Raw genomic sequence first — 26,425 nt, 5'->3', positions numbered from 1 at the left:
CATGATGCGCGTCCTCCGTGGGGCTGGCCAGGGGGGAGTGGGGATCTGCAGGAGAGAGGTGGAGGCAGGAGCAGCTGCCAGGCTGAGGGTGCTCAGGGCTGTGACCATGAGGGGAGGAGCTATGGGGGGTGGGGTCCGCGGAGCCCCCCACAGTCCTTGCACCCCTGTCCCGAGCTGGGGGCGGGGGTCCTGGTGGTGAGGGTAGCGGTGGTGGCCTTGTAGAGGTCCCTGCTGTCTGGGTGGGGCCGCGAGGCTGCGCTCCGTCCTGCGTGGAGGCCGGCTTGGCAGGAGGAAGCCCTGCACAGAGAGGCTCTCAAGACCCTCACCCCAAGACTCGGGAGAAACGGACGGATGTCGCTCGCAGTATCAGCCCTTCACTGACCAGAAAACAGCGGCGTCGGCTATACCGCTCCTGGTGACCAAGAAGGCGCCCGCGGGGGCCCTCTCAGTGGCGGGGGGGGCACGTCCTTCGGGGCGGGCCCAGCCTCCCGGGACACGGGGCTCGGCTTGGCAGCTGCCCGGGGCTCCGACGCGCTCGGATCTGCCGTGGGCAGCACGGGGGCCGTTCATGCACGACGGCCACAGGCTGGACGAGTGCAGTGGAAATGGTCGGGAGAGAGGATGTGGCCTCTGGCTGAGTGACAGCGACCGTTGGGTGCTTCCAGCCCCAAAGGGTTAGTGGGGAAGGCGGCCCCGTGGTGGTGACTGCGCGTCACCGTGGAACACGCGCTTCAGCTTCGGCCGGAGGTTGCCGCGCCGCCCGTTGGCCCCAGGTACCGTGGCGAATCACCAGCGTTATCCCAACAGGAAAAATAAACTCTGAGCGGGAACACCGGAAGACTCACACTGCACTTGTTTCCAACGCTAATATTTTGAATGCCATAAATAAATAAAATGTGTTCAAGTTTGCAACAGCAGTCCTCAGGGTAAAATTGACATTTAGCCAAAGTGGGAAGGATATTAAAATCGATAGATTATGAAAGAGAAAAAGCCTCCGGTAAATATTTTCTCGTTGAAATCCCGTCTTTAGGTTTATGATGCTGAGATACCGGAAAGGTTAGATTTGCATATGGGTTGGGCCAGCCTGGATCTGGGAGCTCAGGGCGCCGCCCCCCCCCCCCCCTTGGGTTCCTTCGCGCCCGCAGGGCGGCCCCCGCATGATAAGTTTGGGGCACGCTGGGCAGGTGGCCGCCCCCAGGGGTCGTGGCTGGCCAGGCCCCCCTCCAGAACCGGGCAGTGCAAGGGCGGCTCCCAGCGGCCCAGAGATACCCCGCGAGCGGCTCCGTGCCCGTGGCCCTTCGCGTGTCCGTGGAAGGCGTGCCTCGAGGTCCCGTCGTGATTCCGGTTTGCCGACGATGGCCATCAAGCCTCATTAATTTCCGGGCCTGACTCCGTAACTCAGATGAGCGGACTTCTCAGTTCTTCTCTACCTCGAATCATGCAGGGGCCCTAACAGACCTGAAGGAAGTCATGGCAGATGAGGACGTCCCGACTGGGCCCCCGGGGCAGAAGAGGCCTGAGCCTGGAGTCCCAGAGGTGGGCTGGTCGCCCCTCGGAGGCGTGGCGTCCCTGTGTGTGTGGCGCGGCGTCCGGGCGACCCCACGGCCTGGTTCCGATTCTCCGGCGGGGACCTGGGTGATGCGCTTTCCCCTGGGGGACGCCTGCCGTGTCCCCAGAAGCAGTGGCGCTCGGGCGGCCAGGGGCCACGGCCGGAGGAGGAAACCAAGGCCGGGAGGCACTGCCGTGGGTCAGCGCTTCTGTTGTCCATGGGCCGCAGGGACGAGCCAGGTGAGGGGCCGTGCTGGGGCCTGGGAGCCGCAGGGCCTGACCAGCGCCCTGGGAGGACTCTGCGCATGCGGCCTCCAGTCCCAGTGCCAGGCTGGCCGCACGTGGCTCCTCAAGCCCATCCTGTGGCTGGGGTCCTCGCCCGGGGGCGGCAGCAGGATGTGGCGTGGGCCCCAAGGCCAGGACGTCCTGCTGTCTGGCAGCTTGCATCTTCCAAGCATGGCCGTGCCGGTGTCGTCCGTTCTACGGGCTCGTCTGGCTGCTAACCCCTGCGTGCCTCCTCTGTGTCCTCCCCTGGACACCGTCCCAGCGGACACATGACCTGCGCCCGGTCCCCGGGGTGCTCCCTCCTGGAACCCAGCCAGGAGGAATCCCGAGAGGGGCCCCCAGGCCACAGCCAGCACCACCCTGTGTCTCCCGGGCACCCCCAGGGAGGGGACCTCAGGCCCAGAAGCAGAGGAGCACCATCCCCGCCGAGCCCTGCCCGCACGGCAGGTGCGGGAGCCCAACGAAAGCCTGGCTTGCGAAGCCGCTGCGTGGTGGCGTGGCTCATTAGGCCGAGGTGAAGAACGCAGACGGGGCGGGCCGGTAGAGACCACGCATGGACCACGGGGCCCTTGGCCGGGGCTCAGGGTGGATGCTGGAGTTGTCCTGGCCCAGACTCAGACCCTGGGGTTGCTGCTGGACCGTGGCCTGACTCTGAACGTGACGTAGGCCTTGGTGTCCTCTTCTCTGAACATGGAGTTGCGCCGACGGCCCAGGGTTATCCCAGGTGGGACCGAGCGGAGCGGGGAGGCGATACCTGAGGCCGCGTCTCGAGGGCCACCCGTGGGTGATGCGGCTCTTGCCCAGACACGTGCAAGACAGAATTTCTTAGAAACCACAGAGGAACACTTGTCACTTCCTTGCATGAAATGAATGTTTTGTTGGCAACCAGCCGCGTGAGGGACCCGCTGGGCACAGTCGAGGACGCACGGAGGCGGAACCTCGTGGAATCCCGAGTCAACCCCGACGGCGCTGCGGCCCGTCCTGCCGGCTGCATTCCCGGCGCCCTGACCCCCTGAGCCCGGCCCAGCTGTAGCGCGGGCCCCCGGAGGGTGCGCTTGGCCCGCTGTCGCCCCCACACAGACCCAGAGCCCGGCCTGGGGAGAGTGTACACGCGTGTCACCCCGTCCAGCGAAAACGTCAGTCAGTTCTGGGCCGAGCTGAGCTCTTTACTTGATCTTTCCTCAGCTTTAAAGTTGTGACCACTCTTCCACTCGGGAGACAGTGTCCTTGGCAACAGCGCGTTTGAACGTCCCATGTTGTCCGGAGCCGAGTGGCCCCGCGCTGTGGGCTACCGGTCTGCTCACGGTCCCCTGACTTTGGCCCCTTCTGTCTGACTTCACCCTTGGGCCACATTACTGTGTGACTGTTGGCACGAGCGTCACCCCGACGTCCCAGATGCCGGGGGACGACCCCTCCTCACTCCCCTTGGCAACTGCAGCATCAGCACGTGTGCACCGTGTGCCCCAATCAAGGTGTGTGTTTGCCTCGGGGGCTTGGCCAGCGTACCTGGCTCCCGAGGCGCCCCCAAAGGTGGGCGGGAACGGAACTGGAGCTGTCACTGGGGAGTGCTCACCCCGGAGGAGCCACGGTGCACATGGCATGCGCAGCACTTCCACACTCACTGCTACACCCGTCCCCTGGGGGAAAGAATAAACCAGAACTCATTGAGCAAGACCCTGATGAGGTACAGAGACGAGGAAGACAAGGTCCTCGGTGTGAAGAGGCCCAGCATATGACGCAGGAAACAGAACCCTGGTGATGGACGGAAGCCGCCGTTTCTCAAGGACGTGCCATGTGCAACTGCTAAGCGCCCGGCACACCGTTTCCCTTGCTGGACGTTACTGTCCTGGGGGCGGTTGCCGTGTCACCCTGCTTTTTAGAGTGACAAGCTCAGGCCGAGACAAGGCCGCCTCCCTGCCCGGAGCACGGGGCTCCCGGGTGTGCTCCTGCAGTTGGACCCCAGGGCCCATCTGCCTCCGGGGAGCTGGTGGGGCGCAGAGCCCGTGAAGGCCCGGCTGCGTGGCTTGCGTTCTCAGACCAAACTGAGCACCTGAGCCTGACAAATGCAGACCCAGCCACGGAGGCGGGAGGCAGAGAATGTGGAATTCTGCGTCTTACACTAAGGTTTTTTTTTTAAAGATTTTATTTATTCGTTTATGAGAGACACAGAGAGAGGCAGAGACACAGGCAGAGGGAGAAGCAGGCTCCATCCCTGCAGGGAGCCCAACAAGGGACTCGATCCCGGGATCATCCCGGGGTCACGCCCTGAGCTGAAGGCAGAGGCTCGACCCCTGAGCCCCCAAGTGCCCCACACATATTTGGGTTTTATGAGTGTCTTCACTGTAGGAGTTTAGTAGGGAGCAAATGACCCCTGGTAATTGGAGAAGGAGGACTTCACAGGGGACAGGAAGCCACCTGGGGCTGTGTACAGGCCCGCAGATCCCTCGAGGACCACCGAGTCAGAATGTCAGGCCACACGGCCCGCTCTGGCGTTGTCTGCAGGCTGCTCAGGGATTGGAAAGTGCAACGAACCAACAGCGATGTGTCGTCTCATTGGCCGAGCTCCGTGAGCCTCCCCTGAGCTGTGCTCAACCAAGCCTGCCGTCTGGGCCTCCGTGTTCCTCCCCGCATCACTCAATCTCAGGACCAGAAGCCCCCGCTCTCCATACCCGACCCAGGTCCTCGTCCCCAGCTCCCCCAGGTGACGCCTGACCACCTGGCCCGTCCTCAGCGAGGGTCCTGTTGGTCAGTTTAGCCAGGACCGCCTTCACCACCGATGTTTCCTCTCTGTGATTTCCATGCGCTGACCCCGCCTGCTCCATGGCTGTAACCCCCACTTCCCATGCTGCATTCGCTCCGGCCGCTATGGCCCCTCACCTGCCAGGATCGTGTGACACCTGGAGCCGGCCTGCGGGTCAGCAGTCGGGAGAGACAGCTGGGCTGGCATGGGCCAGGCCCTCCACCTCTCCTGGGGTTGGGAACGGGCCACCTCTCCCTGCAAGAGCAGGGGCATGTGCCACGAGACATCGGCCCATCTTACCATGTGGTCGTCTTGGGCCCCCACGCGGCTGCCCGTTCCCTCTTGCCAGCTCTGTGCCTCCCCCCCATCTCCCCCGTTGGCTTCTGCAGGCCTCACCCCACTTGGTGCCACACAGTGACCCCCGCCAAATTTGGCTCCTCAAGGAAGACCGTGACCTGTATGCCTCCCTCTTCCTGTGTCGAGACCAAACAAACAAATCCAGGGGCAGTGGAACCTCCCAGCAGTGAGGGTCCCTCTGCTGCTGCCTCCCCAAGGGGATGGGATTTTGCTGAACAAGAGGATTCTCTGCCAGTGGATAGGAAGACCCTCCTATGTATGATGGGATAGATAGGAGTAGACAGGGCTGGGGATGGTCACGTCTGTAAATAAAATTTCATAGACACGAAGGCACTTTAGGTCAGGTATTGTGGCATTTTAAAATTCTACAAGGTTACAATAAAAATAAACAGTCTAGGAAAAATGAGGAATATAGTTCTTATTTTTTTTAAATAAATGATCTGCATAAAGTAAAAAGAGGGAGATAGTTATGTGAATGGCTCATGCTATGTTGATAACAAAGGTTAAGTAACATCAGGAGCTGACCTTCTCTCTCCCGTGTCTGATAAATAGATTACACTACCCGTTTTCTGCTGTTTATTTCGTGAATTTGCCATCTGGCTCCTGAGCACCTTCAGTGGAGAGTGGCTGGAGGCCCGGGGGACTCAGCGGCTGGGTGGCAGTTGAAGGCCCCCTCTTCTGGCAGTGAGAGGAGAGTGGTGCCAACACCACTGCCCACCCTGGGCAGTTCCCAGGAACCAGGCACAGTGGGATGAATGCTTTATGGAAGGGCAGCCAGGGCTGAGACACAGGAGCTGACTCAGCCAGTCAGTGTTGGATTAGAATCACATCCACATGTTTGAATTCTGGCTCCGACATTTGGGCTTTTAGCCACAGTGTACCTTCTAAGGCATTTTTACTAGCTGAGGATTTTAGAAAAGCCTACAATGAGAGACCACAAGTTCATTATCTTGATAATTGAGGGCTGAGGGTTATGTGTGCAGGTAGTTTTATACCTACTTATTGATTAAGTAAATTTGCAGCTATTCACAATTACCTAAATTGTTAGATAACCACAGATCTGTTTATACATGTTAATAGTGGTTACTACTATAGCAATCAACTTAAAATTGGAATACAAAAAAATATAGAAAATAAACTGAAACTGCATTGGAAAAATATGGTATTTCTCTTTTCCTTATTCTCGTGATTTCCGATGTACTCAGGAAGATATTTTGCATCTGGGTTTAATTAGAATCTTTAAAATGTCATTAGTGTGCTAATATGAGGGTGCTAACAGATGAGGTCCTCTGTTTGGGATTGATTCATGGTTGTTTGAGTTCATCAGGATTTAAAAAGACATGAACAACGAGAGCCATTTCAGTGCATCAAGAGAAAAAGATTCACAATGGAAAAAGTAGTTGTTCCATAAAGGAAGTAATATTTACTTTCCCAGCTTTTGTTAAATTCAAGAAGAGTGTTTTAGTTATTGGCTAAATAATAAAGTATGCTAACACTTGTTTTGCAATATCACCATTGACATCAGTGTCACACTCACTTATGAATGCTATTAAGGACAAACTCAAAATGCCTTTGTCTGATGATTCATTCCCTCCTCCCCCAGTGTTCTTTCTTTACCCTGAAAATAGGTTCTGGGGAGAAGGAGTAATGAAGTAGATGAAAATTGCTAAATAATTTCAAATAGTGCATCTGAGGCACTAACACCAGGACTTGGCCACGATTGTGCATTTCCTCAAGCTCATAGAGATACTTGAGACCAGAGAGATACACACATCCCAGCCCTTTTTACTATGTGTAACAAACAGGACAGAGATGGCCCAGAAAATGCTTCTTCTTTCAGGTAGACTTCCACGAACGAGAAAGGCATTGCCCCCATGCCCTGGTCTCACCGCTATCATGTGCACACCTGTGACCTGGACTCCCTGCTGTCACACTCCCTGGAACCAGTGCCAAATCTGGCACCACTAAGCATGCCACCCGGCTGGCATCCTTGCACTCATTGGCCAGTGAAGACCTTTCCCATGGAGGTGAGCGCTTACACTCTGGAAGAAGTGACTGTTCCTTCAAATGTATAGACAGCAAAGCAAGGCTACTTGTAGCCTTTCTAGTAACACACAAAACTTTTCTGGTAACCAGCCTCAAAGGAATGGAGATCCATGAATTTCCTGACAAAGAATTCAAAATAATGATATTAAGGAAGCTTACTGAGCTGCAAGAGAACCAAGATAGACAACATGATAAAATTGGGAAAACAATACATGAACAAAATGATGAGTTTAACAAAGAGATAGATATCATAAAATGGAACCAGATGGACATTTTGGAGCATACAAATACATTGTATTTGAAGAATACAATGACTGTAATGAAAAAAAAAATGCAACAGGCAGCTTCAATAGCAGACTCGATCAAGGAAAAGAAAGTAACTATGAACTCAAAGACAAGGCATTTGAAATTATCCAGAGGAGAAAAAACAAAAGAAGAATGAAAAGTAGTGAAAAAAGCCTATGAGATTTATAGGATGCTTCCAAAGGAACATAATATGTTCTTGAGAGTTCAACAGCAGAAAAGAAGAAAAAAGAGGCAGAAAGAATATTTAAAGAAATAATGACAACCTCCCCCCCAACATCTAGGGAAGGAAATAGACATACAGATTCAAGAAGCCACCGGATTCCAAATAGATTAAACATAAAGAGGTCTACTTGGAGACACATTGTAATTATGTTGTAGAAATCAAAGACAAAGAGAATTTCAAAAGCAGCAAGACAAAAGTGACATCACATACAAGGGAACACCCACAAGACTGCCAGTAAATTTCTCAGCAGAAACCTCAGAGACCAGAAGACAGTGGGTGATATATTCAAAGTACTGAAAGAAAAAGAAAGCCAACCAAGTACTATCCCTGGCAAACTACCCTTTAAAAATGAAGAAGAGATAGAGACTTTCCCAGACAAACAAAAACTGAGGGAGTTTATCACCTCTTGACCTGCCTTACAAGAAATGCTGAAGAAAGTTATTAAAATTAAACCAAAAACACTCCAAATAGCCACATGAAAACATATGAAGGCCTAAATCTCACTCCTGAAGGCGGACGGAGTAGACACACCAAAGACAGATTACACAACAGTAGTGTGGTGAGTGACTTTGTGTGTGACTGAAATGCAATCTTTACCAACCTAAAATAACTAAAATTACAAGATATTTTATGTGTGCCTTAAGGCAGCCACAAAAAAACTGCAATAGATGAATAAAAGATAAAGAGAAAAGAATCAATGCACATCATTGCAAAAAAAAAAAAAAAAAAAAAAGCCACAACCAAGTAACAAAGGAGGACAAGAGAGGAGCAAAGGAACAAAAAAATCATAAACCAGATAGAAAACAAGTAACAAAATGGCAATAGTAGGTCCTCTCCTGCCCATAACGACTCTGAATGTAAAATGGATTAAACTCCCCGAACAAAAGGCTTGGAGTGGCTGAAACAAGCACACGGTGCGGTGATGTGCTGCCTACAAGAGGTCCCCTTTATATGTGAGGACACACGTAGGCTGAGAGAGACGGGATGGAAAAGACAGTCCATTCAAATGGCCACCAGAAGAAAGGAGAGGCGGCTATACTCCTACCAGACAAAATAGTAAACTACTAAAAACCGTAACAAAAAACAAAGACGGTCATTATACAATGACAAAGGAGTCAGTTCAACAGAAGGATTTAACAATTATAAACATCTATACACCCAATATCAGAGCGCCTAAATATGGAAAACAAATATTGACAGGCCTGAAGGGGGCGATCGACATCAACACAAGAAGAGTAGGAGATTATACATAATGTCATTAATAATAGTAATGATAATATTACATTTTCATAAAGTATTGTGAAATAATGAGACTATTATTTTCAATAATAGATAGAACATTAAGATAAAAAGTCAATAAACAGGTGGACTGAACAACAATATAGGCCGAGCGGATCTAACAGGCAGGTACAGAACTCTCCATCCCCAAGCAGAAGAGTACACGTCCTACTAAAGCACCCAGCGAACATTCTCCAGCATAAATCACATGTTAGGTCACCCATCAAGTCTTAACAAATTTAAGAATATAGAAATCCTCCCAAGCCTCTTTTCCAACCACAATGGAATGAAACTAGATTTTTTTTTTAAGGGGGAAAATCCACAAATAAATGGAAACCAAAGAGCACACTCTTGAATAACTATTGGTTCAAAGAGGAAATAGAAAGGACGCTAAAAAAAAAATGTCTTGAAACAAATGAAAACGAAAGCACAGCACTAAAACTTATGGGAGGCAGCCAAACCTGAGCTAAGAGGGAAGTCAGAGCAATAAACACCAACAGTGAAAAAGAAGAAAGATCTCAAATAGAGAACCTACCTGTACACCTCATCTAGAAAAAGAAGAACAAGTTAAGCCCAAAGATAGCAAAAGGAAGGAGATAATAAAGAGTAGAGCTGAAGTAAATTGAGAATAGGAAACAACGGAAAAAAAATCCACAAAATTTTGAAATTTGCTCTGGTTTTGCAAAAAAGATAAACAAAATGGACAAATCTTCAGCTAGGTTAACTGAGAAAGAAAGAGAGAAAACTCAAAATTAGATATGAAAGAGGAGACATTACAACATGTGCCTCAGAAATGAAAATGATCATAAGGGACTCTTATGAACAATTATGTGCCAACAAATCGAATAATATAGAAGAAATGGATAAATCCCCAGAAACGTATAACCTCCCCAAACTAAATGAGGAAATCGAATGCCTTGAATATAACAATATAAAACAGTGTTATGACAAAAGACAGAAATTGAATTAGCAAAAAAAAGAAATCTCTCAACTATATTTTAGTTTTAAAAAGTTAAAAACCAACAAAGAAAAGCTCAGGACCAGATGGCTTCACTGGTGAATTCTACTACACATTCAGAGAATTAATACCAATACTTTTAGAAGTCGTTCAACAGATGGAACAGGAGAGGACACTCGCGACTCATTCTATGAGGCCGAGTCACACAGATGCCAAAGTCTGACACAGCACGAGACAAGAAAACGGCAGAAGGTAGGTACAGAAGTCCCAGTGAACCCCAATGGACGGTGTGTTAACAGTGACAGTGATCAAAGGGCGTTTATCTGAAAAAGCCTCACAAAGTGGTGACGCAGTCTGTTTGGCTGGGTCACATTTCAGATTTGTTCAGAACAAACATGAAACTGGGGTGGCTCCTTTGGGTGTACCCCGGTGTGATGGCAGGTGGACTTTTATTAGATTGAGTCTCAAGGTGAGAAGAGTCTGGGAGAACGTGGGAGCCGACCTCAGAGCTGACCTAGGAGCCCACCTGGGAGCCCACCTGGGAGCCGACCTTGGAGCCGACCGCAGAGCCGGAGTCTGACGCAGGGACGAGAGAGCTGGGTCGCACTCCGGCAGGTGCGCGGAGGGGGCCGTGGACACTGCTCACGGCAGGGTCTGCCCGCCTCTGCCCACGGCCCACCATACGTCCACCCTCTGCTACGGACACGGGGTCGGGGTTCCACTGCCTTCCTCTAAGGCCGGGGTGCAGTTCGCGCCATGCAGAGAGGAGAGTTTTGCTGCCGTGGGAGCTCAGGGGCTGTGTGGGGACGTCCCGTGACCCTAACAGTAAGGCCACCAGCACGTCTGCCTCTGGACGAGCCTTGGGGCCGGGTGGCGGCTCCGACGCAGGCCGTGGGCGTTCTCTCCCCTTGGAAGCTGCAGGGACGGCAGCCCAAGGACTGGTGGCTCGGAGACATCTGGGCTGCAGAACCGATTCCCACCAGGGGTCTCTGACCGCCGCAGAGGGGACTTGTTTCCCATCCGATGTGGCATCTCACGTCCCCCTGGCTTCTGCACGTGCGTTAATGAGCCGTGCTTGTTGCAATAAAATGTTTAGGAGAAAACAGGAAATGTTACATCAATTACTTCTTCAGGATCGATCACCATCACTTTGTGCAGCCTGTTTATCCCCTAATTAGACGAAATGCTTTTGACCTGAGGCCAGCTCTGGTCCTTCTCCATGAAGACATCTTCTTCCCGAGTCAATGCGCTTAGAAACGAGTGAGTTCTCCTGCGCTGCAGCTGATGGGTGGTGGGGCCCGTTGTCCGAGCCGGAGCCCCTGCTGCGGGGGTGCCCTGACCCGAGAACTCATTCTGCCGGCAAAGCCGGGTGGTCACAAGTGTGTTGCTAAGATACCGACATGCTTTGACCAGAAAGTTGAACCTTTTTGGAAGAGTGTGTCCCGTCCAGAGGGAGCGGGCTGGGGGATCTCCGTGCAGTCACCCTCACGAGGTCCTGTCCTTGGCCTCCCTCGGTCTTTCCTGCGCATTGAAGACGCCGTTAATAGGTTTCGGAGAGCAGCTCTTGTTTGGTTGTGAGCGTCTGGGGCTTCCCGTTTGCACTTTGAGGGCCCTCCTTGGGACGGCCTGGACCCGCCACAAACGACCATACCGACCGAAGTCTGTCCAGTTTCTGGTAAAACCAAAACCAATGTATTTTTTGTTTATGCTCCACTTCCTAAATTTTTTTTTAATTTTTATTTATTTATGATAGTCACAGAGAGATAGAGAGAGGCAGAGACACAGGCAGAGGGAGAAGCAGGCTCCAAGCACCGGGAGCCCGACGTGGGATTCGATCCCGGGTCTCCAGGATCGTGCCCTGGGCCAAAGGCAGGCGCCAAACCGCTGCGCCACCCAGGGATCCCTATGCTCCACTTCCTTTGGCATTTTCCTCTGGAGATGCACGTCTGTATCCTCAGCGCCTCTGGTTTGTCGTCTTTGTTTTGCAGCCGACAAGGGGGAAAAAATCTGACATCAACCTTGGAAGATGGTAATGCATTCAAGGCTTCTTTTTTACCCTTCCTCTTTCAGATCTGATAAAAATCTTGCCTAACCCTGTCCAGCCTTTTCAGCAGGAAGTCCAGATGGCGTTGCAGCCCACATAACAGACTCTACTCACCGACACTTCGCGGAGTGTCGCCAGGGCAATGCCTTTCTCAAGACATAAATGCAAAACAGAAGGCGGCGACTGCAGCTGGAGCAGGGCCGGGGCATGGGCGTGGGGCGGGGGCGCCGAGGGCCACCTTGAGGGTGAGCACCCGGCGGTGGGACTGTGGGGTGGGGTGGGGGCCCAGACTGAGCTGCGTGGGGCGAAAGGAAGGGGAAGAGGGTAAGCTCCCTCCGGTGGGAGACGAGGGGTTGCGCCCGTGCTCGGTGAGGTGTGCTCGCCGCCCCTCCCGGCCCACGGGCTCCTGCAGGGTCTGCCACGGGCCGTGGGGTCTGTGGTGTCCCCGAGGTGGGGGCGCTGAGATGTGTCGCCCGCAGTGTGTGTGAGAGGAGAGGCCGGGGACCTGGAGTGGACACGGGCGGGAGTGACGGCTCTGGTCGTGGCCTCTTACTCGCTGTGAGGTGTCATCAGGCCTGCGGTGCCCCTGCCAGCGCCGTCCTCAGGCCCCTTCCATCGTCCCTCGGCCGCGCACCCCGTTGGCTCCCCAGCGAGTGCCTGACCGCAGCCCGAGCGCTCTTGCCTTCCTTGCTCCCTCTTCCAACTCCCGAGATGGTCATGCTGCTGGTGATGCCACGGCTGGCCTTCCGGCCAGAGCGCCTGTCCCTGTGCGCCTCCTGCCTGGCTCCACCGCTTCCGACAGCCCCACCGGCCTGACTGTGATGCCCACCTGGGGCAGAGGCTGGGATGTTCCCGTGCTCAGCAGTGGACATGGCAGACACCCCTGCCCGGAGAAGACGTCCCGGACATCGCTAGCTGTGTGCCTCCTTGCCCACCGGTCAGCCTTAGGTGCTCGGCGGCCGCCTGCGGCCCACGCTGACCCCGCGCCGTGGTGGGTGTCTGGGGCGCAGGGAAGCGTCCGAGCAGGGCGGTCAGGGAGTGGCCTCCCGTGTCTCGGTCCGAGAGGCCACGAGGCCGTCGGGGTTTGGACACCAGCGGGAGGGTATGCGGGGGTCGGCGCATACCTCCAGGCCCCTCACGGCGGATTCTGTGCACAGCCACCAGGGCAGCACAGGGACACCGGCAGCGGTGGTGGCGGCTTGGCCCTGTGTTTACGCCTGGGTTTATTCGTTGGCCAGAGTGTGTGTGTGTGTGTGGGGGGCGGCTCGCCAAGAACTTCCGATCTTGATTATCATGTGAACGTGGACGGGAACAACAGGAGGCCGGGCCCCGCCGTGGGACGGCGATGTGGGACTCGCTACACCTGAACACGGTGCCTTTGGCATCTGCGCTGACGACTGAGGAGGAGCTTGTCTGTTCCGAGGATGCTCGCCGCCGGGACATGGACGCACCGGTCAACGCCAGCCGTCGGGACGTCAAGCTCACGTGGGCAGGGCGTTCGTTCCCGTGTCTCTGTCTCGGACTCCGTGTCTCCTGCGCGCAGGGTTCGTTCAATACCAGGGAGCCTAACGAGAGCGTCTGCGGAGTCACGGGAGGCCCCCCAGGAAATCAGTATGGAGCTCCTGGCGGCGCGTTTCCTGCCACGGGACTTTGTGCCGACAGCTCCCGCATGACACCATCGTCACGTCGCCACTTTTTTTTCCTAATGGAAAAAGTTTATAAAAATGGTTTTCTACAACAAAGAGATGTGGTTTCTCATAAGCTGATTTTGGCCAGGATCAGATCCTATCAGGCCCACGACGGAGATTTCCTACGGGGTAAACAAAACAGGCGACCCTTGTATGCGACCGGGCTCTTTGGCTAACGGGGACCTGCACTGGACCCGCACCTGCTCCGTGCCCCACAGTTAACCCCGTGAGTGGCGCCTGAGGGACTGATGCTCCGGGGAGCAGCTTCTGGGAGGTTTGGGACTCTAGACTCACGGCATGACCGACGGACGCCGGCCGCGGCTCTGGAGCCACCGAGCGATGAACTCAATTAGAAACAAATGGTGCCGTTGCCCAAATGCCGGGAGGTCAGGGTCGGCGGCAGCTGCCGTGAGGTTGACTTTCGATCTTATTTTCGCTAACGGGTGCCCCGTCTCCGTGCAGGTCACGGTCGTGGCCCCCGCGACATGCACCTGCTTGACCGGTACGTGCCGATGGCGGCCCCAGCGGCTCTGCTCCCGGACGCAGATTCTGCGGGGCTGCCCTGTTGCAGTCCGGGGTGGTCGTGGGGGCTTCGGGGGCACATCCAGCTGAGAGCCGCCCTGATGCTTTTTGGTTTCTCGCTTAGATTTAAAGTTTGACGGGTTCCGTGAAGCCTACCAGGACCAACGACCACCGTCCCAACAGCAGGGATCTCAAGAAATTCACACCTTATAATTTGCTTGTTTGGTTTCTGGCCTTGCTGGGTGTTTGCATCCACGTTCCGGGTCTGGCCCGGCCGGCTGAACGTCTTTGGCCCGGGTCTCCAGGGGCGGCCCAGGCTGCGGGCGCTGAGGCGCTGTCTGCCGCGAATCCACCTCCCTTTCAAAGCGCCAGACCATATCTCCCGTTAGCTGTCTTCCCGCGCTCCTGCTTTATGGGGCTTTCCCACCTTCCCCAGGCACCTGCCCCCCCGCCCCCCCCGCCCTGTCCGCCTAGAGCTGCTCCTGCCTGCAGCTCCCTCCGTCTGCTCGCCGGCGCAGCCTCCGTTTCTGTGCTCGTCTGGACTCAGCGTGTCTCCCCGATGAGCATCTCCCCTTCCTTCTGTACTGGACCGTGGTCGTCCGCCCTGACCTTGGGAGAGCCCCCCGCAACTTGCTGCTACGGGGGTTGTGCAGCCGGCGCACGTCCACGGCCGGTGTTCTCCGGGGCCCGGTGCCCACGGGATGAGAATTACTGCAGATTCCTGCCAGGCCCGGGGAGAAGCACTCCTGGAGGATGATACCCGGGCTTCTCCGGGGGCAGATCAGCTGCTGATAAACCACAGGCTGCCGAGACCCAGGGCGGAGAGGCAGGCCTTCCTACTGCGTGTGCTGTGTGGAGGGAAGGTGAGCGGAGGAGAGGGGATCACGCGGCCCCCGGGGAGGCCCAGTGTGCCGGGTGCGCTCCGGGTCGGGATGACACGGTGTGGGCTCCAATGGGACATCTCCCTGGGCGCTGGCGCAGGTCCACCTCGCCCATCAGCAGCCTGACCCCCCACCCCCCAGGTGGGGGAAGGAGGAGACACCGTTAGAAAGAGGAGGAGGCGACCCTTCGGTCAAGATCGAGGTTGAAGGTGGAATGTGGAGCTGTATGACCCGGGCCACAGTGCGGCCTGCGAGCTTGGCAACGCCCGTCCCACAGCCTTACCGTTCAGCCCCGTGCTCGGAGGTAAATGTGGATTTCAGTTACTCGGGCCCAGTCCTCCCAGGCCCACCAACAATGTAGACTTGGCTGTAAAGGAGCTGTGAGCACAGGGGGTGGTGGTGCTGTTCCGGGGGTGCGTCTGCTCTGCAGTGGGGGGGTTGGTGTCCTGAGCTCACCTGCGGGGTGAATTTTTTTTTTTTTTTTTTAGGAACTAAAAAAGGAATTTGTTTATTGAGGGTAAGAGGATGCAATAAGCAATATAAAAATCAAAAGCTTATCTGGCTTTCTTTTACTGACTTTTCTTTCTCTGCTTCTCAAATGGGGGTTGGATTTTATTTGTACGTTTTCTGAGGGTCCTGATCTGCTCATGGAATCCTTTATACAGGGGGAAGCTGTGGGACAGATTCCTTGAGACCCTTTGGGACACCTCACTCTGGGCGGAGTGTTGCTCAATGGTGCCTATTTCTTGCCCTTCTGCTTCATGTGTATTACAAAATAGTCATTGCATGCAATGGTGAGCCCAGCAATTAGTGAAAAGAAGCTCTGGAAGCCCACTTTGCCATCTCGGCACTGGTCGAGGTCCTTCATTATTTTGTCCACGGCCACAGGGTCTTTTTGATTTTCCAAAAATCCTGGGAATTCCTCTTCCATGAGTACTCTCAGGTCTTCATTTGTCAAGTATCTTTTATCCCCAGCAAACTTGTGAAACGTGAACATCATGATTCCCATGGCATGTTCCATTTGAGATGGCATCTTGGTGAGGTCTGTTGAAACCTTGGCGCGAAGTGCGGCGGGGACGCTCCAGATGCGGGACATGCTGGCCGTGCGAGGATGCGGGGGCACGGACACCCTGGCGCAGAGTGGGGACGGGGTGAGCCTGCACCTGCCCACGTGCTTGCACAAGCCCTGGATGCCCGTCTGAGCCAGAGGCACAGGGCTGCTCGGGGGCCCCGGGTCAAGTGGGAGCCGCGCGGCCGAGCCCTCCGAGCCCCGGGATGCGGGCTGTGACTCGCCGGCCCCAGGTGGGACAGAGACGTAGGCCAATACTGGGAGGAGAGGGCAGCCTGAGACGGACGCTCTTGCGTGGGGACTCGCCCGCCCACAGCCCCGCCGCCGCCCCCGGGACGGTCCCCGCCCTGAAGGATGGAAGCCAAGTTAAATGAATTTCTCTCTGGAGCCAATGGGCCGGATCCTAAGCCTTCCTGAGAACCGAAGTGTAATTTAAGAAACTGGAAGAAATTATTGACTTGGTGTCCTAATCCCCCCGAGTCTCTGTGCTCACTCCGCTGAGCAGCCTAATCCCCGCCGGTGCTCGACCCCGGGTGGAATCCTTAATTACCAGAATCTCATTTCTGCTTCGGCGGCTACCTGAGTAGCATCTGTCGCTCAAATAAACTCGTGTGAAAATAAAGTATTAGAATCAATAATTCAACTTGGAGGTGAAATGGAACAGAAAAATAACTGTAGTCGGCCCACCAGCCCCGTGCCCACCTCTGCTCTCTGCTGCGTCCTCTCCCGGGGCCTTGGCACCTGCCCTTCCTGGACACTGGCGGCGCAGAAACGTCCTCCAGGAGCGAGGCCCGGGCCCCGGGGATGTGCTGGCCACTGTCAGCTCCGGGTGGGGGAGGGGGCCCACCGCAGGGCCAGGAACTCCTGTCTGTGCTCCTCCTCCCAAAGCCCGCCATCCCGGGCTGTCCCCCTGGATTACCTGTTTCTGTAGAGTCAGGAAGCACGCCAAGGCTGCTCAGGTGCTGGCTCTTCCGTGCAGCGCTGTGATGGGCACCGGCAGCCTCCCCTCGCCTCGACCCGACGACCGTGTGCAGACAGGAGGGCCCAGGTGCGTGCGCGGCCTCCCTCACTTGCACAGCCCGCTCGGCGACTGCCTGCCTTCCCCGGGGCGGGAGCGCAGTGTGAGCCGTGCACCCGGGTCCACGTCTGTTTCTACCCACCTGCGTCGGTGTGCGCAGCGGGGAACCCGGCGAGGGCTGCCCACTGCGCAGCACGAGGCTGGGACCCCACGCTCAGCGGATGGGCCGCCGCCCCTCCTGGGAGCCTGTCCCCGCATGTATGGGTCACTGCAGCGACAGGTGTCCCTGAACCGGGAAGGCGCACAGTGTCCTGCGGGAGCCGCCAGGGTTGCAGTCACTGCTCCCTGGGGACCAGCTGTGCTGCAGGGCAGCGGGGCCTTCCGGCGGGGACAGTGAGGAGGCGAGGCTGCAGGGGCCACACTTCTGCTGCGTGAAGCTCCCACAGGGACGTCTGCTCACGTCGGTGGCTTTGCGAGTCTGCAGATGTTCCAGGATGCCCAGGCCAGCGGGTGGTCCCTGCCCTGGGTCTGGGTCACGGGCAGCGCTACCTGGTGACGGCAGAGCCGTGGGTCGGCACGTTCCGTGGGCTGACTCCGGGCTGCTCCCACGGAGGGACAGGCTGGTGGTGAGGCCTGAGGCGCCTGGGGTCACGGTTCCTGCTGCCCGGGCCTGATGCTCGGAGCTCCACGGGCCCATGGCCCCAGGTCCCGCCGGGCTCATCCCAGGAAGTGCATCCTGGCCACGCTCCCCGGCGTCCTCGCAGCCGGAGATGCCGACACCCTCCCCAGCAGCACCCAGGTTGCAGGAGGGGAGGCCCCGAGGGAGCCCGGCCCAGGATGTCCCCGCCGTCGCAGGTCCCCCTGCTGGACCCACTGGGTGATGGGCTCGCACGGAGCCCCGCTACAGCGCCTGCGGGGTCCACTGCCTCCAGCCCTCCGCCCGCGTCCCCTGGGGTCTGCAAACACCCACGCAGATGTGCAGACTATAGGGTGCCCGACACGCGACCTGAGGTTCCGAGACGCGGGGTCCGTCCACCTGCAGCCACGGGCCTCCTTGGGAGGCCTGTCCATCAGCACACAGACATGCTGAGGGCGGGAAGTTCTTGCAGATTCGGGAAGGCCAGCCTCTCCCAGGGGGAACCCCACCCCACCCGGGGGGCTCTGCCTGCGCCGCTGCGCCTGTGCCGTCAGGGCCTCTTCTGCTCCTTGGGTGTTTCACTGCTGCTGCGGAATTTCCTGGAAGAGTCGGGGCCCTTCAGGCAGAAGAGGGGGCAGGAGCGTCTCCCAGAAAGGCCAGGGTGGGGCTGGCTCCGGCTTCGTGGACACCGCACTGTGACCCCAGTGCCGCAGCCACCTTGGTGGCGAGCGAGCCCTCCGGGCAGCCTTCCTCCCCAGCCTCCCTCCTCCTGGCTGCGGTGCCCTCTCCTGGGACATCTGGGGCCCGGGCGAGGGGTGCAAGGGAGTGTCTGCGGCCACGGCCCGGTCAGGCCCAGCCCACACGCGGCCTCCCGAGTGTCCATGCTCCCCGACCGTAGCGCCTGCCGCCCTGCTGCCCCCTGGGTGTCCGAGGCCCCCCGCAAGCCACGCATCATGGGATATTGATAGGGTTCCACCAGACTTCCGCACCTGACATTTGATTTATAGCTTTAGGTGTTCTTTTTAATTCTAAATGGTCGATAGAGGATCAAAGGAAATGTCATATTTGCAGTGTTCAAGCCCAGTGACACCCCAGGGGCCGGGAAGGGGGGCGGCCTGAGGTGGCTTCCGCCGGTGGGCTCCTCGCTGCCACCACCGTGGGGCTCAGAGCGCCCCGTGCTCAGGCCTGACGCCCCTCCTCTGCACCCCCAACATTTCAAATATTTATCACATTATATAGCAACCTCCAGAATACTGCCTTCATTTAAGCTTTTCACGTCCCAATGATTTTTTATTATTTCCATCGACCAAAATAAATGAAGAACTGTTTTAGACTACACTTGAAAGCATGTAAAAATCAATAACTGGATTTTAAAAGATTTAAAATGTCTTGAATACATTCATTTTCAAACATTTTCCTCTGATCTTTAAATAGCTTTTCTTGGAGCATAACATTTTTTTTGAAAAGTCAAATATGGAGCATTAAGGGTATAATTATCATTTTAATTATAACTCAATCATCCTATCTGCTTTGCATAGAAATTAAAGCTTTTATGTCAGGATTTGGGGCACTCACAAATGTTCAGGAGCAATTAATGTTAAAAGTTTAATTTTTTTTCAAAACCAGGATGAACTTTGCAGTTCTTAATTTCATTCTTGCTCAGATTGGAAAGTGCGGATGCTCCCACTTGTCATTTATTGCTGAAAGTAAATCCCTTTGCACTTGTGAGTTGGTTTGGTGGCCAAGGATGCACAGTGGTTGGGTGTCAGCTCTGCGGCTGCACCTGGGACCCTTCGCCCCGTGCCTGCCCGTGAGATGGGCCCCTGGCCCTCAGTCTGGGGGACGGCTGTGTGTGGGGTGCAGGGTGCGGGCGGCGCCAGGTCCCGGCCTGGTCATGTGGGAGCCCCTCTGCTACAGAACCTGCAGTAGTGCAGCCACTCGGAGGCGTGGACTTGCCTCCTGCCCCCAACAGTGGCTCCCTAAGGCCTTAACATTCAAGAGGCAGGGGCTGTTCTTATTAAACAGCAAAGCAGTCCCAGCCTATGACTGGGAGTCCCCCGTCAGCCTGGGCCTGGGCCTAAGAGAAGTAAACTGCCTCGGCTCCGCCAGATTTTGTGGCGTTTAGCTCTGAAAACAAAGTGTCAATGACAGATTTCCCATCATTTTGCTGCAAATGAGTGACGTGCTCTGCTCCCGGCTCCTGAGGCCCAGGCTGTGGGTGTGCACATGTGAGTGTGCGCACATATATGCACAAGCGTGTACAGGTGCTCATGTGTATTGTGCACGTGCACACACGTGTATATGTGTGCATGCATACGCACAAGTGTACTGTTCACACGTGCAAGTATTCACACGTGCATGTCTGTGCACGCACACAATGTAGGCATGTCTGCACATGTGTACATGTGTGTGAATGTGCATGTATGTGTGCTTGGGGTACCTTTGCATATGTGTGCACGTACCTGTGTGTGCATGTGATCACAGGTGGGTGTACATTTGCATGCATGCTGTGAGCATGTGTTTATGTGTGTGTGCACGTGTGCTTGCACCTGTGAATGTGTGCATATGTTCATGTGTCAGCACATGTGCATGTGTGCACCTATGTGCATGCATGTGCACAAGCGTACCATGTACATGTGCATGTATTCATGTTTATGCATGTGCAGGCACGCACACATATTTGTATGTCTGCACCTGTGCATGTACATGTGTGCCTGTGTTTGTACACAGGTGTACACTTGCATGTGTACACGTGAGCATGTGTTTATGCGTGTGTGCACATGTGTGTGGATGCACACTCATGTGCTTGCTTGTGTACAAAATGTAGCCCCACTGTTTTTCTCCCAGTTAAGCCCCATCTGGGACCCGACCCTTTCCTCCTGAGCTGCCAGCGTTTCAGGCTGGAAGGAAAGCCACATTTATGGGTCTTTCTGAAACCAAATGAAACCCTCCCATTTCTAGAACGTCCGTGGAAACTGCGTGCTGTATCCTCCCTGTATTATGTGCTGCCTTTTATTTTATATTTTAGTCTATTTGGTGGTTTGGGTGATTCTCCCTGTGCTTACATCTTACTTTTCTGCTTTATTAGGAAAAATGGTCGCAGAGGCAGGCAGGCCGGACTCCCCAGCGATGGCTGTGCCAGCCCTTCTCTACCCGGAGCGAGGCGGTGCTCCCTGAGACTTCCTGAGCGTCTCTTACACAGGCACGACATCCTGAGCGCGACTGTGCACGATCCCGTGATCACGAACACCTGGCACGCAGGGGCCGTCGGCGTCCTGAGTGATCGTATGGCCGGGATCTTCCCAGCTCGGTGGGGATCTCACATACTTTTATTATTTCCAATGAAAGAGAAAGTTTTAAAGATCCGAGCAAATATGAGTTAGGGTTTCATGGCTCTGGAAGACTTTTCATATAAATCACTGCCTCTCCCCCCACGACGTCCCTTTCTTGGGCACCGCTTCTGATTTGGGTGCGGTGTGGAAGTTGCAGGCCCTTGGGATACATTGAGTCCTAAAGCGAGCCCCTCCCTGCTCTCTGGGGGCGGGTGGGCGGTGGGGCGCGTGTGGGGCCGGCCCGTCCGTACCCTCACTCCCGCCTGCCCACAGGATGTACATTCCCTGGTGCTCCCTCCGCCCAGGCCACGCGTGGGGAGGGTCCCTCGCCGCCTGGCGAGAGTGCAGCTGATGCCCACCATGAGCACGTCGGCACCAGGAGCGGGCCCCACCCCGCGTGGGGGGATCGAAGCCCCTGGGGCTGATCTGTGTACATTCTGCGCTGCTGGACCATTTGAGGCAGTGAAGACTACACTGCAGTTCCGTTGGACAGAGTGCAACGCATGTCGTCTTCAGTGTCTGTCGCGACCTGAGTCTCACAGGAACGACGAGAGAACAGACACAAAACCCACTCGGAGGCAGTGCCAATCCCGGGTAACCGTGGGCTCACGGTGGCAAGACCAACCCTGGTGGCACGACGCCAGAACGTCCCGTTCACGCCGGGTGCTGACCACTCCCAGAGGATCTGTGCTCCACGCAGGCTGGGGCGTCCGGGGAGATGCCGGCACCGGAGTCGTCTGGCAGCAACGAGAAGCGCCGCACATGCTCCCGGGGCACTTAGCAGCAGGGTGCTGCTCCCCGCTCAGAGCCAGCTGCTCAAATCCAACATTTGTGCGTATCACACTCCGCCCGTCATGATGGGGGTAAAACGTGAAACTCACCATCCATGGGGCCCGTGGGGTGGGGCCGCGGGGTCACAGGGGGTGGGCGTCCTGTAGCCCGTGGACCAGAACTCGCCACTTGAGTTCCTGTTACTGTAGGAACGAGTCAGGGCAGATGGGCCAGGCGGGGAAAGCTGGGGGAAGGGCCCCAGCGCCAGGCTCCTACCCAGCCCGAGGGAACGGAGAGAAGATGGAAACAGGAGAAATAAACCTGGCTCCCAGCTCCCAATGTTGGGTAGTCTCCCCCTTTAGTGGCTACTAAGTAACCACAGACACCCCGGGTGTGGAGCGTTGCGGAGGAGACGGGAGCCCCGAGCACATCTTGTCCGTTCGGAGTCCACGCGTCTGTTCTGAACGTAGACCAGATGTTCGTAGGTCCACCCGGACGTTGACAAGACGCTCACCCAGTTCATTTCCTATAAAATGGCCCCGGCGGTTGGGGTTCTCAGGCGCCCTCCGGCCTCTGCCGGGTAGGTCTCTATCGCTTTGCTTGCCCTGTCACCCGTGAGGCCAGAACCAAGCTCTCCTGGGACACGGGCACTTGGGAGCTGGAGGAGGCCCGGGGCGGGGCTGCAGGCATCCCCCTTGAGGAGCACTGGGGGGGCTCCCGGCTATTCCTGCAGGCCGCGGCCCCTCGGGGGGAGCCGGCACCGATGCAGCGTGGCCCTCGCCCAGATGAGTGGCTCCCTCGGGACGCCCAGCGGGGACTGGGACTCCCTGGCGCCTCCGCCTCTTTCCGGCCTCTGCCGTCCTGCCTTGGGGCAGCCCGGGCTTCCCCACCAGTGCGCCGGTTGGGCACCGCGTGTGGCTCCAGCGCCCAGCCCTGCCCCGACGTCGTGGGGCCCCGGGTCCTGGACATGCGGCGTGGGACACGGCGGCCTCACGCTGGTGGTTCTTGCAGCCGCGTGGGCTCCGGGGATACCTGACATTGCGAGCGAGGAGGGAGCGATCCGTCGGGCGGGAGGCAGCGACGTCCACAGGGGTCATGACTTCGGCGAGTGGCCAGAGGCAGCCAGCTGTCCCCTGCACCCGGGGGTGCGCCCCAGCAGGTGCCCTCAGGCCGAAACGGATGCAGGGCGCGGGCGGCCAGCGGTTCCTGCTGCGACACATGCGACTGAAGCACTGCCTGCGGCAGGGGGGTCCTCACCGTGACTGACTTAGTCACCCTGGGCTTGACTTTATAACTGTCGTTCCTCCAGATAAGATGAGGTTTGCTGACAGGCTGCCGGGCCCCATAAATTCATTCATTTCCCGTAATGGGGCAGATGATAAGGTGGCGCCGCGCAGTAAGACACAGATGATAAAGCCATTCCCCAAGGAGAAAACATCGGCACGCGGGAGTGCTGGCGGGCAGTGATAAAATGCCCCTTTTTCCTGCTTTTTAGGCCCTCGGATAAGACAACGTGGAGAGCCAGGCGGGTGCCTGTGTCGCGCGGTGTTGCAGGTCTACGCGGACCTGACCCCGTGTCCACACACGGTTGTTGGGATTGGCTCTTCAGTGGGTGCATACTTTTCTGTTAAATGTCCCAGTTACACTGAAAAATGTAAAACCCCCACCCCCTAGACAACAGGGACTGGACACCCCTGGGCCTCCATCTCTGCTGATGGGTCATACGGCTCTGTCGCTGAAGTCTGCCAACATCGGGGGCGCCTGTGGGGCTCAGCGGTGGAGCGTCTGCCTTGGGCCCCGGGTGTGACCCTGGGGTCCTGAGATCGAATCCCACATCGGGCTCCCTGCATGGAGCCTGTTTCCCTGTCTGCTTGGGTCTCTGCTTCTCTCTCTCTCTCTCTCTGTCTCTCATGAGTAAATAAAAATAAAATAAATCTGCCAATATAAGTCATTTGGAACCAGACCCGTCCCAGTGGCTCATTACAGGCCTCCCGGTGCAGCAGTGCTCCGGTGGGCGTCTTGCCCTCTTGCAGGGGTGGAGTCCAAACCCTTCCCGCCTCTTGGCCATGGGCAAACCTGGGGCGGGGGTCATCCTGATTCCAGAGACGACACCCCAACCTGCTCTGCTCGGGGATGTCCCACCATGAGCAAGGACCAGCGGGGCGCCTGCCGTCCTCAGAGGCAGGGTGACGCTACCCCGTCAGTACGCTCTGTTCTGAGGTCAGCGTCCCAGCTCCCGAGACCCTCACCAGAGCACGACCCCACCTTCCCGCCGCGGGAGTGGCCATGGGGGTGGGGAGCACCTGCGCGAGGTCCACGTCCCCTTGGTGGCAGGAAGAGGGCCCGAAGCACAAATAGACGCGCCCTACTCTGTTTTCTGCACTGCCCTCTCCTAGAGCAACCCCAGCTCTGGGCTCGGGAGGCACAAATTGGTCCCTGGTGATATTTCTAAATAACTCAGCACCAGAGAAAAGTGCAGGTCTCAACATTCCTCGCTATGTCTTTAATGAAAGTCTCTGAAGCTTGGTGAGAGGAGGCGACGGGAGAGCTGGAAATCATTAAGGATGGGCCATAAACTCCATTTCCTGCGTTTGGTGCTAAATCTCAGTTTCTGCTGCTGGAAGGAGTGCAATCCCGTTTGATAAAAACTTTGGGAGGCGCCGTCCGTCGAGGAAACTGTCTGTCTTTTTCAAAAATCTCAGCGCCGCATGGGGCTCAGGCTCGGCTCCAGCGGGACGGGGTCTCAACCCAGTTCATCTCTGTCTGCCTTCTTATAGTTTCCCTGATTCTTCAGACTTCAGGGCCCTTGAGTGGATTCTTCTCACTGCCGACTATGCAAGTTCTCGGTTTGGGGACCGAGTGATGAGTCTGGAGCTTGGGGAGGAGCTGCAGTGAGGGGCGGGGGGCTGGAGCACGCGGCGTGCCCACTAGGTGGGTCGAGACGCAGCGAAGAACGCCAGCCATGGATGCTCGAAACAGCTGGCCGTCTGGGGCCGTTTTCCTGAAGCAAAAACAGGGCACGCATCATGATGGCCACTGAGCGTGTCACTCGCTTCATGGCGTGTGACCTTCCAGGTCCACAGTGCGGAGGATCTAGAACAGTCTCCTTGCCACGCTCTGGGTGCGAAGGGATGGTGTTGCATTTATCACGATTCCTGTCCAAGTCTGCCAGTAGGAGATACAATTTCCAGTTATTTCAAAACTCCATTTCGAATTCATGCACTTCTAGTTTCCGGAACGTAGAGAAACAGGGCAGCACCCGGGGCGTGTCCCTGGGATGGGATCCCGCGGGAGGAGGGCAGGAATACATCCGTCTGCTCTGTGAGTGGACGGACTTGAAAAGTAAATCTGGGCTTGGAAGTATTGAGGTCAGCAGAGGGGGAAGCCCTTTTCCAGAAGCTACTTTTGCTACATGAGTTAGTGATGAATATGCGCGGCAACGACCAGCACAGACCCCGAGCGGGCCACCTGCACCTCCGTCACAGGGTCGCCTCGCCACGGGCCGCGCTGCACGGAGCCGCAGATACTCTGGATTCGTGAAAATATGCAGTGAGGGTCCGGGATTAGCTGGGGGAGGGCAGCGGGGGGAGTGGGGTGTCCCTGGATCAGCTGGGGGAGGGCAGCGGGGGCCATGGCTGCAGCAGGTGGGGTGAGGCGGGGAGAACCACCCATGGCCACCGTTTTGGGAGGCTGCATCCCGGGTGGTCAGAGGGAGGAGGGACGCCGCGGAGCTCCTGGAGGCCAGTCCATGGGCGGTCCCCCCGTCCGCCGAGGGGAAGCTGTGGCGCCGCGGGCTCGGTCCCCGCTGTCCTTGGCAGGGCCTGGCCCCCCGCGTGCGGGTGCAGGAGTTGGTCACGGCGCCAGTTTACGGTCCGACCGTCGGGTTGGGACGTGTTGCTGCTCCAACACGCAGCTCCCTGCGTGGCAGCACCCGTCTTGACGGGTCGGGCTCCTTGGCAACCGCCACCTCTCATGCACGCTGCCGGTGAGATGTAAGATTGTCAGACTATTTCTGAGTGGAAATCCAGGCATCGACAGTAATGAAAGTGTGAATAAGATCAAAAACACCCCTGCCATTCAATCTGTGCCAGCGATTCTTAAAAGTTCAAATAATTAAATCTATTAAAATGGACCATTTGTTCCAAATCATTGAAACTGGGAACCGGAGGCCCGACGACCCAGGATGTTCAAGCAGGTGTCTGGCTGCGGGGAGAGCAGGCAGGCGAGCAGCAGGCAGGCAGGAGGCAGGCAGCCTCCTCCCGGGCACTCCGCCTTGGCCCTCTGGCTGGTTCTGTCCCTGCAGCTTCCCGCAGAGCTTGGCCACTCGGCGGTTGCTCTGGGAGCCCCGTCCCCGTGGACACCAGCCTCCAGCTCTCTCTGCCCCCGCTCTCGGGAACCCGGGGTCTTTGCCCTTCTGAGATCCATCCGTGCGGTGTCTCAGCCGGGCAGGTGCCTGCCCCGGGTTCCGCGAGTCCCGGGCCAACCTGGGTCGACATGGGCGGGGCCCTCCGGGTGCAGTGGGCCTGGCCGCCCGTAGATGATGCTCCAGGATGGACGCCCATGGATCAGGGTCTGGGCTGGGGAAGCTGTATGGAGGCCGTGATCTCCGGCGTTTCTGGAGCATCTACACACACCACTGGAGGGTTTTCTCCGACCAAAGCAACATGTTCAATGGTCTCTTCCCTTGAGTGGTACTCTGTTGGTTACCATAGAAGTGGGGTA

At 56.6% G+C, this 26,425-nt stretch overlaps 2 protein-coding genes across 3 annotated transcripts in view; both read right to left on the bottom strand.

Annotated features, from left to right (window-relative positions):
• ADARB2 (adenosine deaminase RNA specific B2 (inactive)) overlaps positions 1 to 26,425 on the bottom strand; it is a 339,341-nt gene that overhangs the window by 44,005 nt on the left and 268,911 nt on the right. The gene's annotated exons all lie outside the window — the stretch shown is intronic.
• On the bottom strand, positions 15,459 to 15,909 carry LOC121497411 (protein S100-A10-like). The gene has a single exon (XM_041767014.1). It carries the CDS (start codon positions 15,907 to 15,909, stop codon positions 15,616 to 15,618), a length of 294 nt encoding a protein of 97 aa, XP_041622948.1. The 3' UTR covers positions 15,459 to 15,615.

The sequence above is a fragment of the Vulpes lagopus genome, chromosome 8 (genome assembly GCF_018345385.1).
Source record: "Vulpes lagopus strain Blue_001 chromosome 8, ASM1834538v1, whole genome shotgun sequence".
Classification (NCBI taxonomy): domain Eukaryota; kingdom Metazoa; phylum Chordata; class Mammalia; order Carnivora; family Canidae; genus Vulpes; species Vulpes lagopus.
The sequence above is the reverse complement of the archived record's forward strand: the minus strand, read 5'-3'. Positions and strand labels throughout refer to the sequence as shown.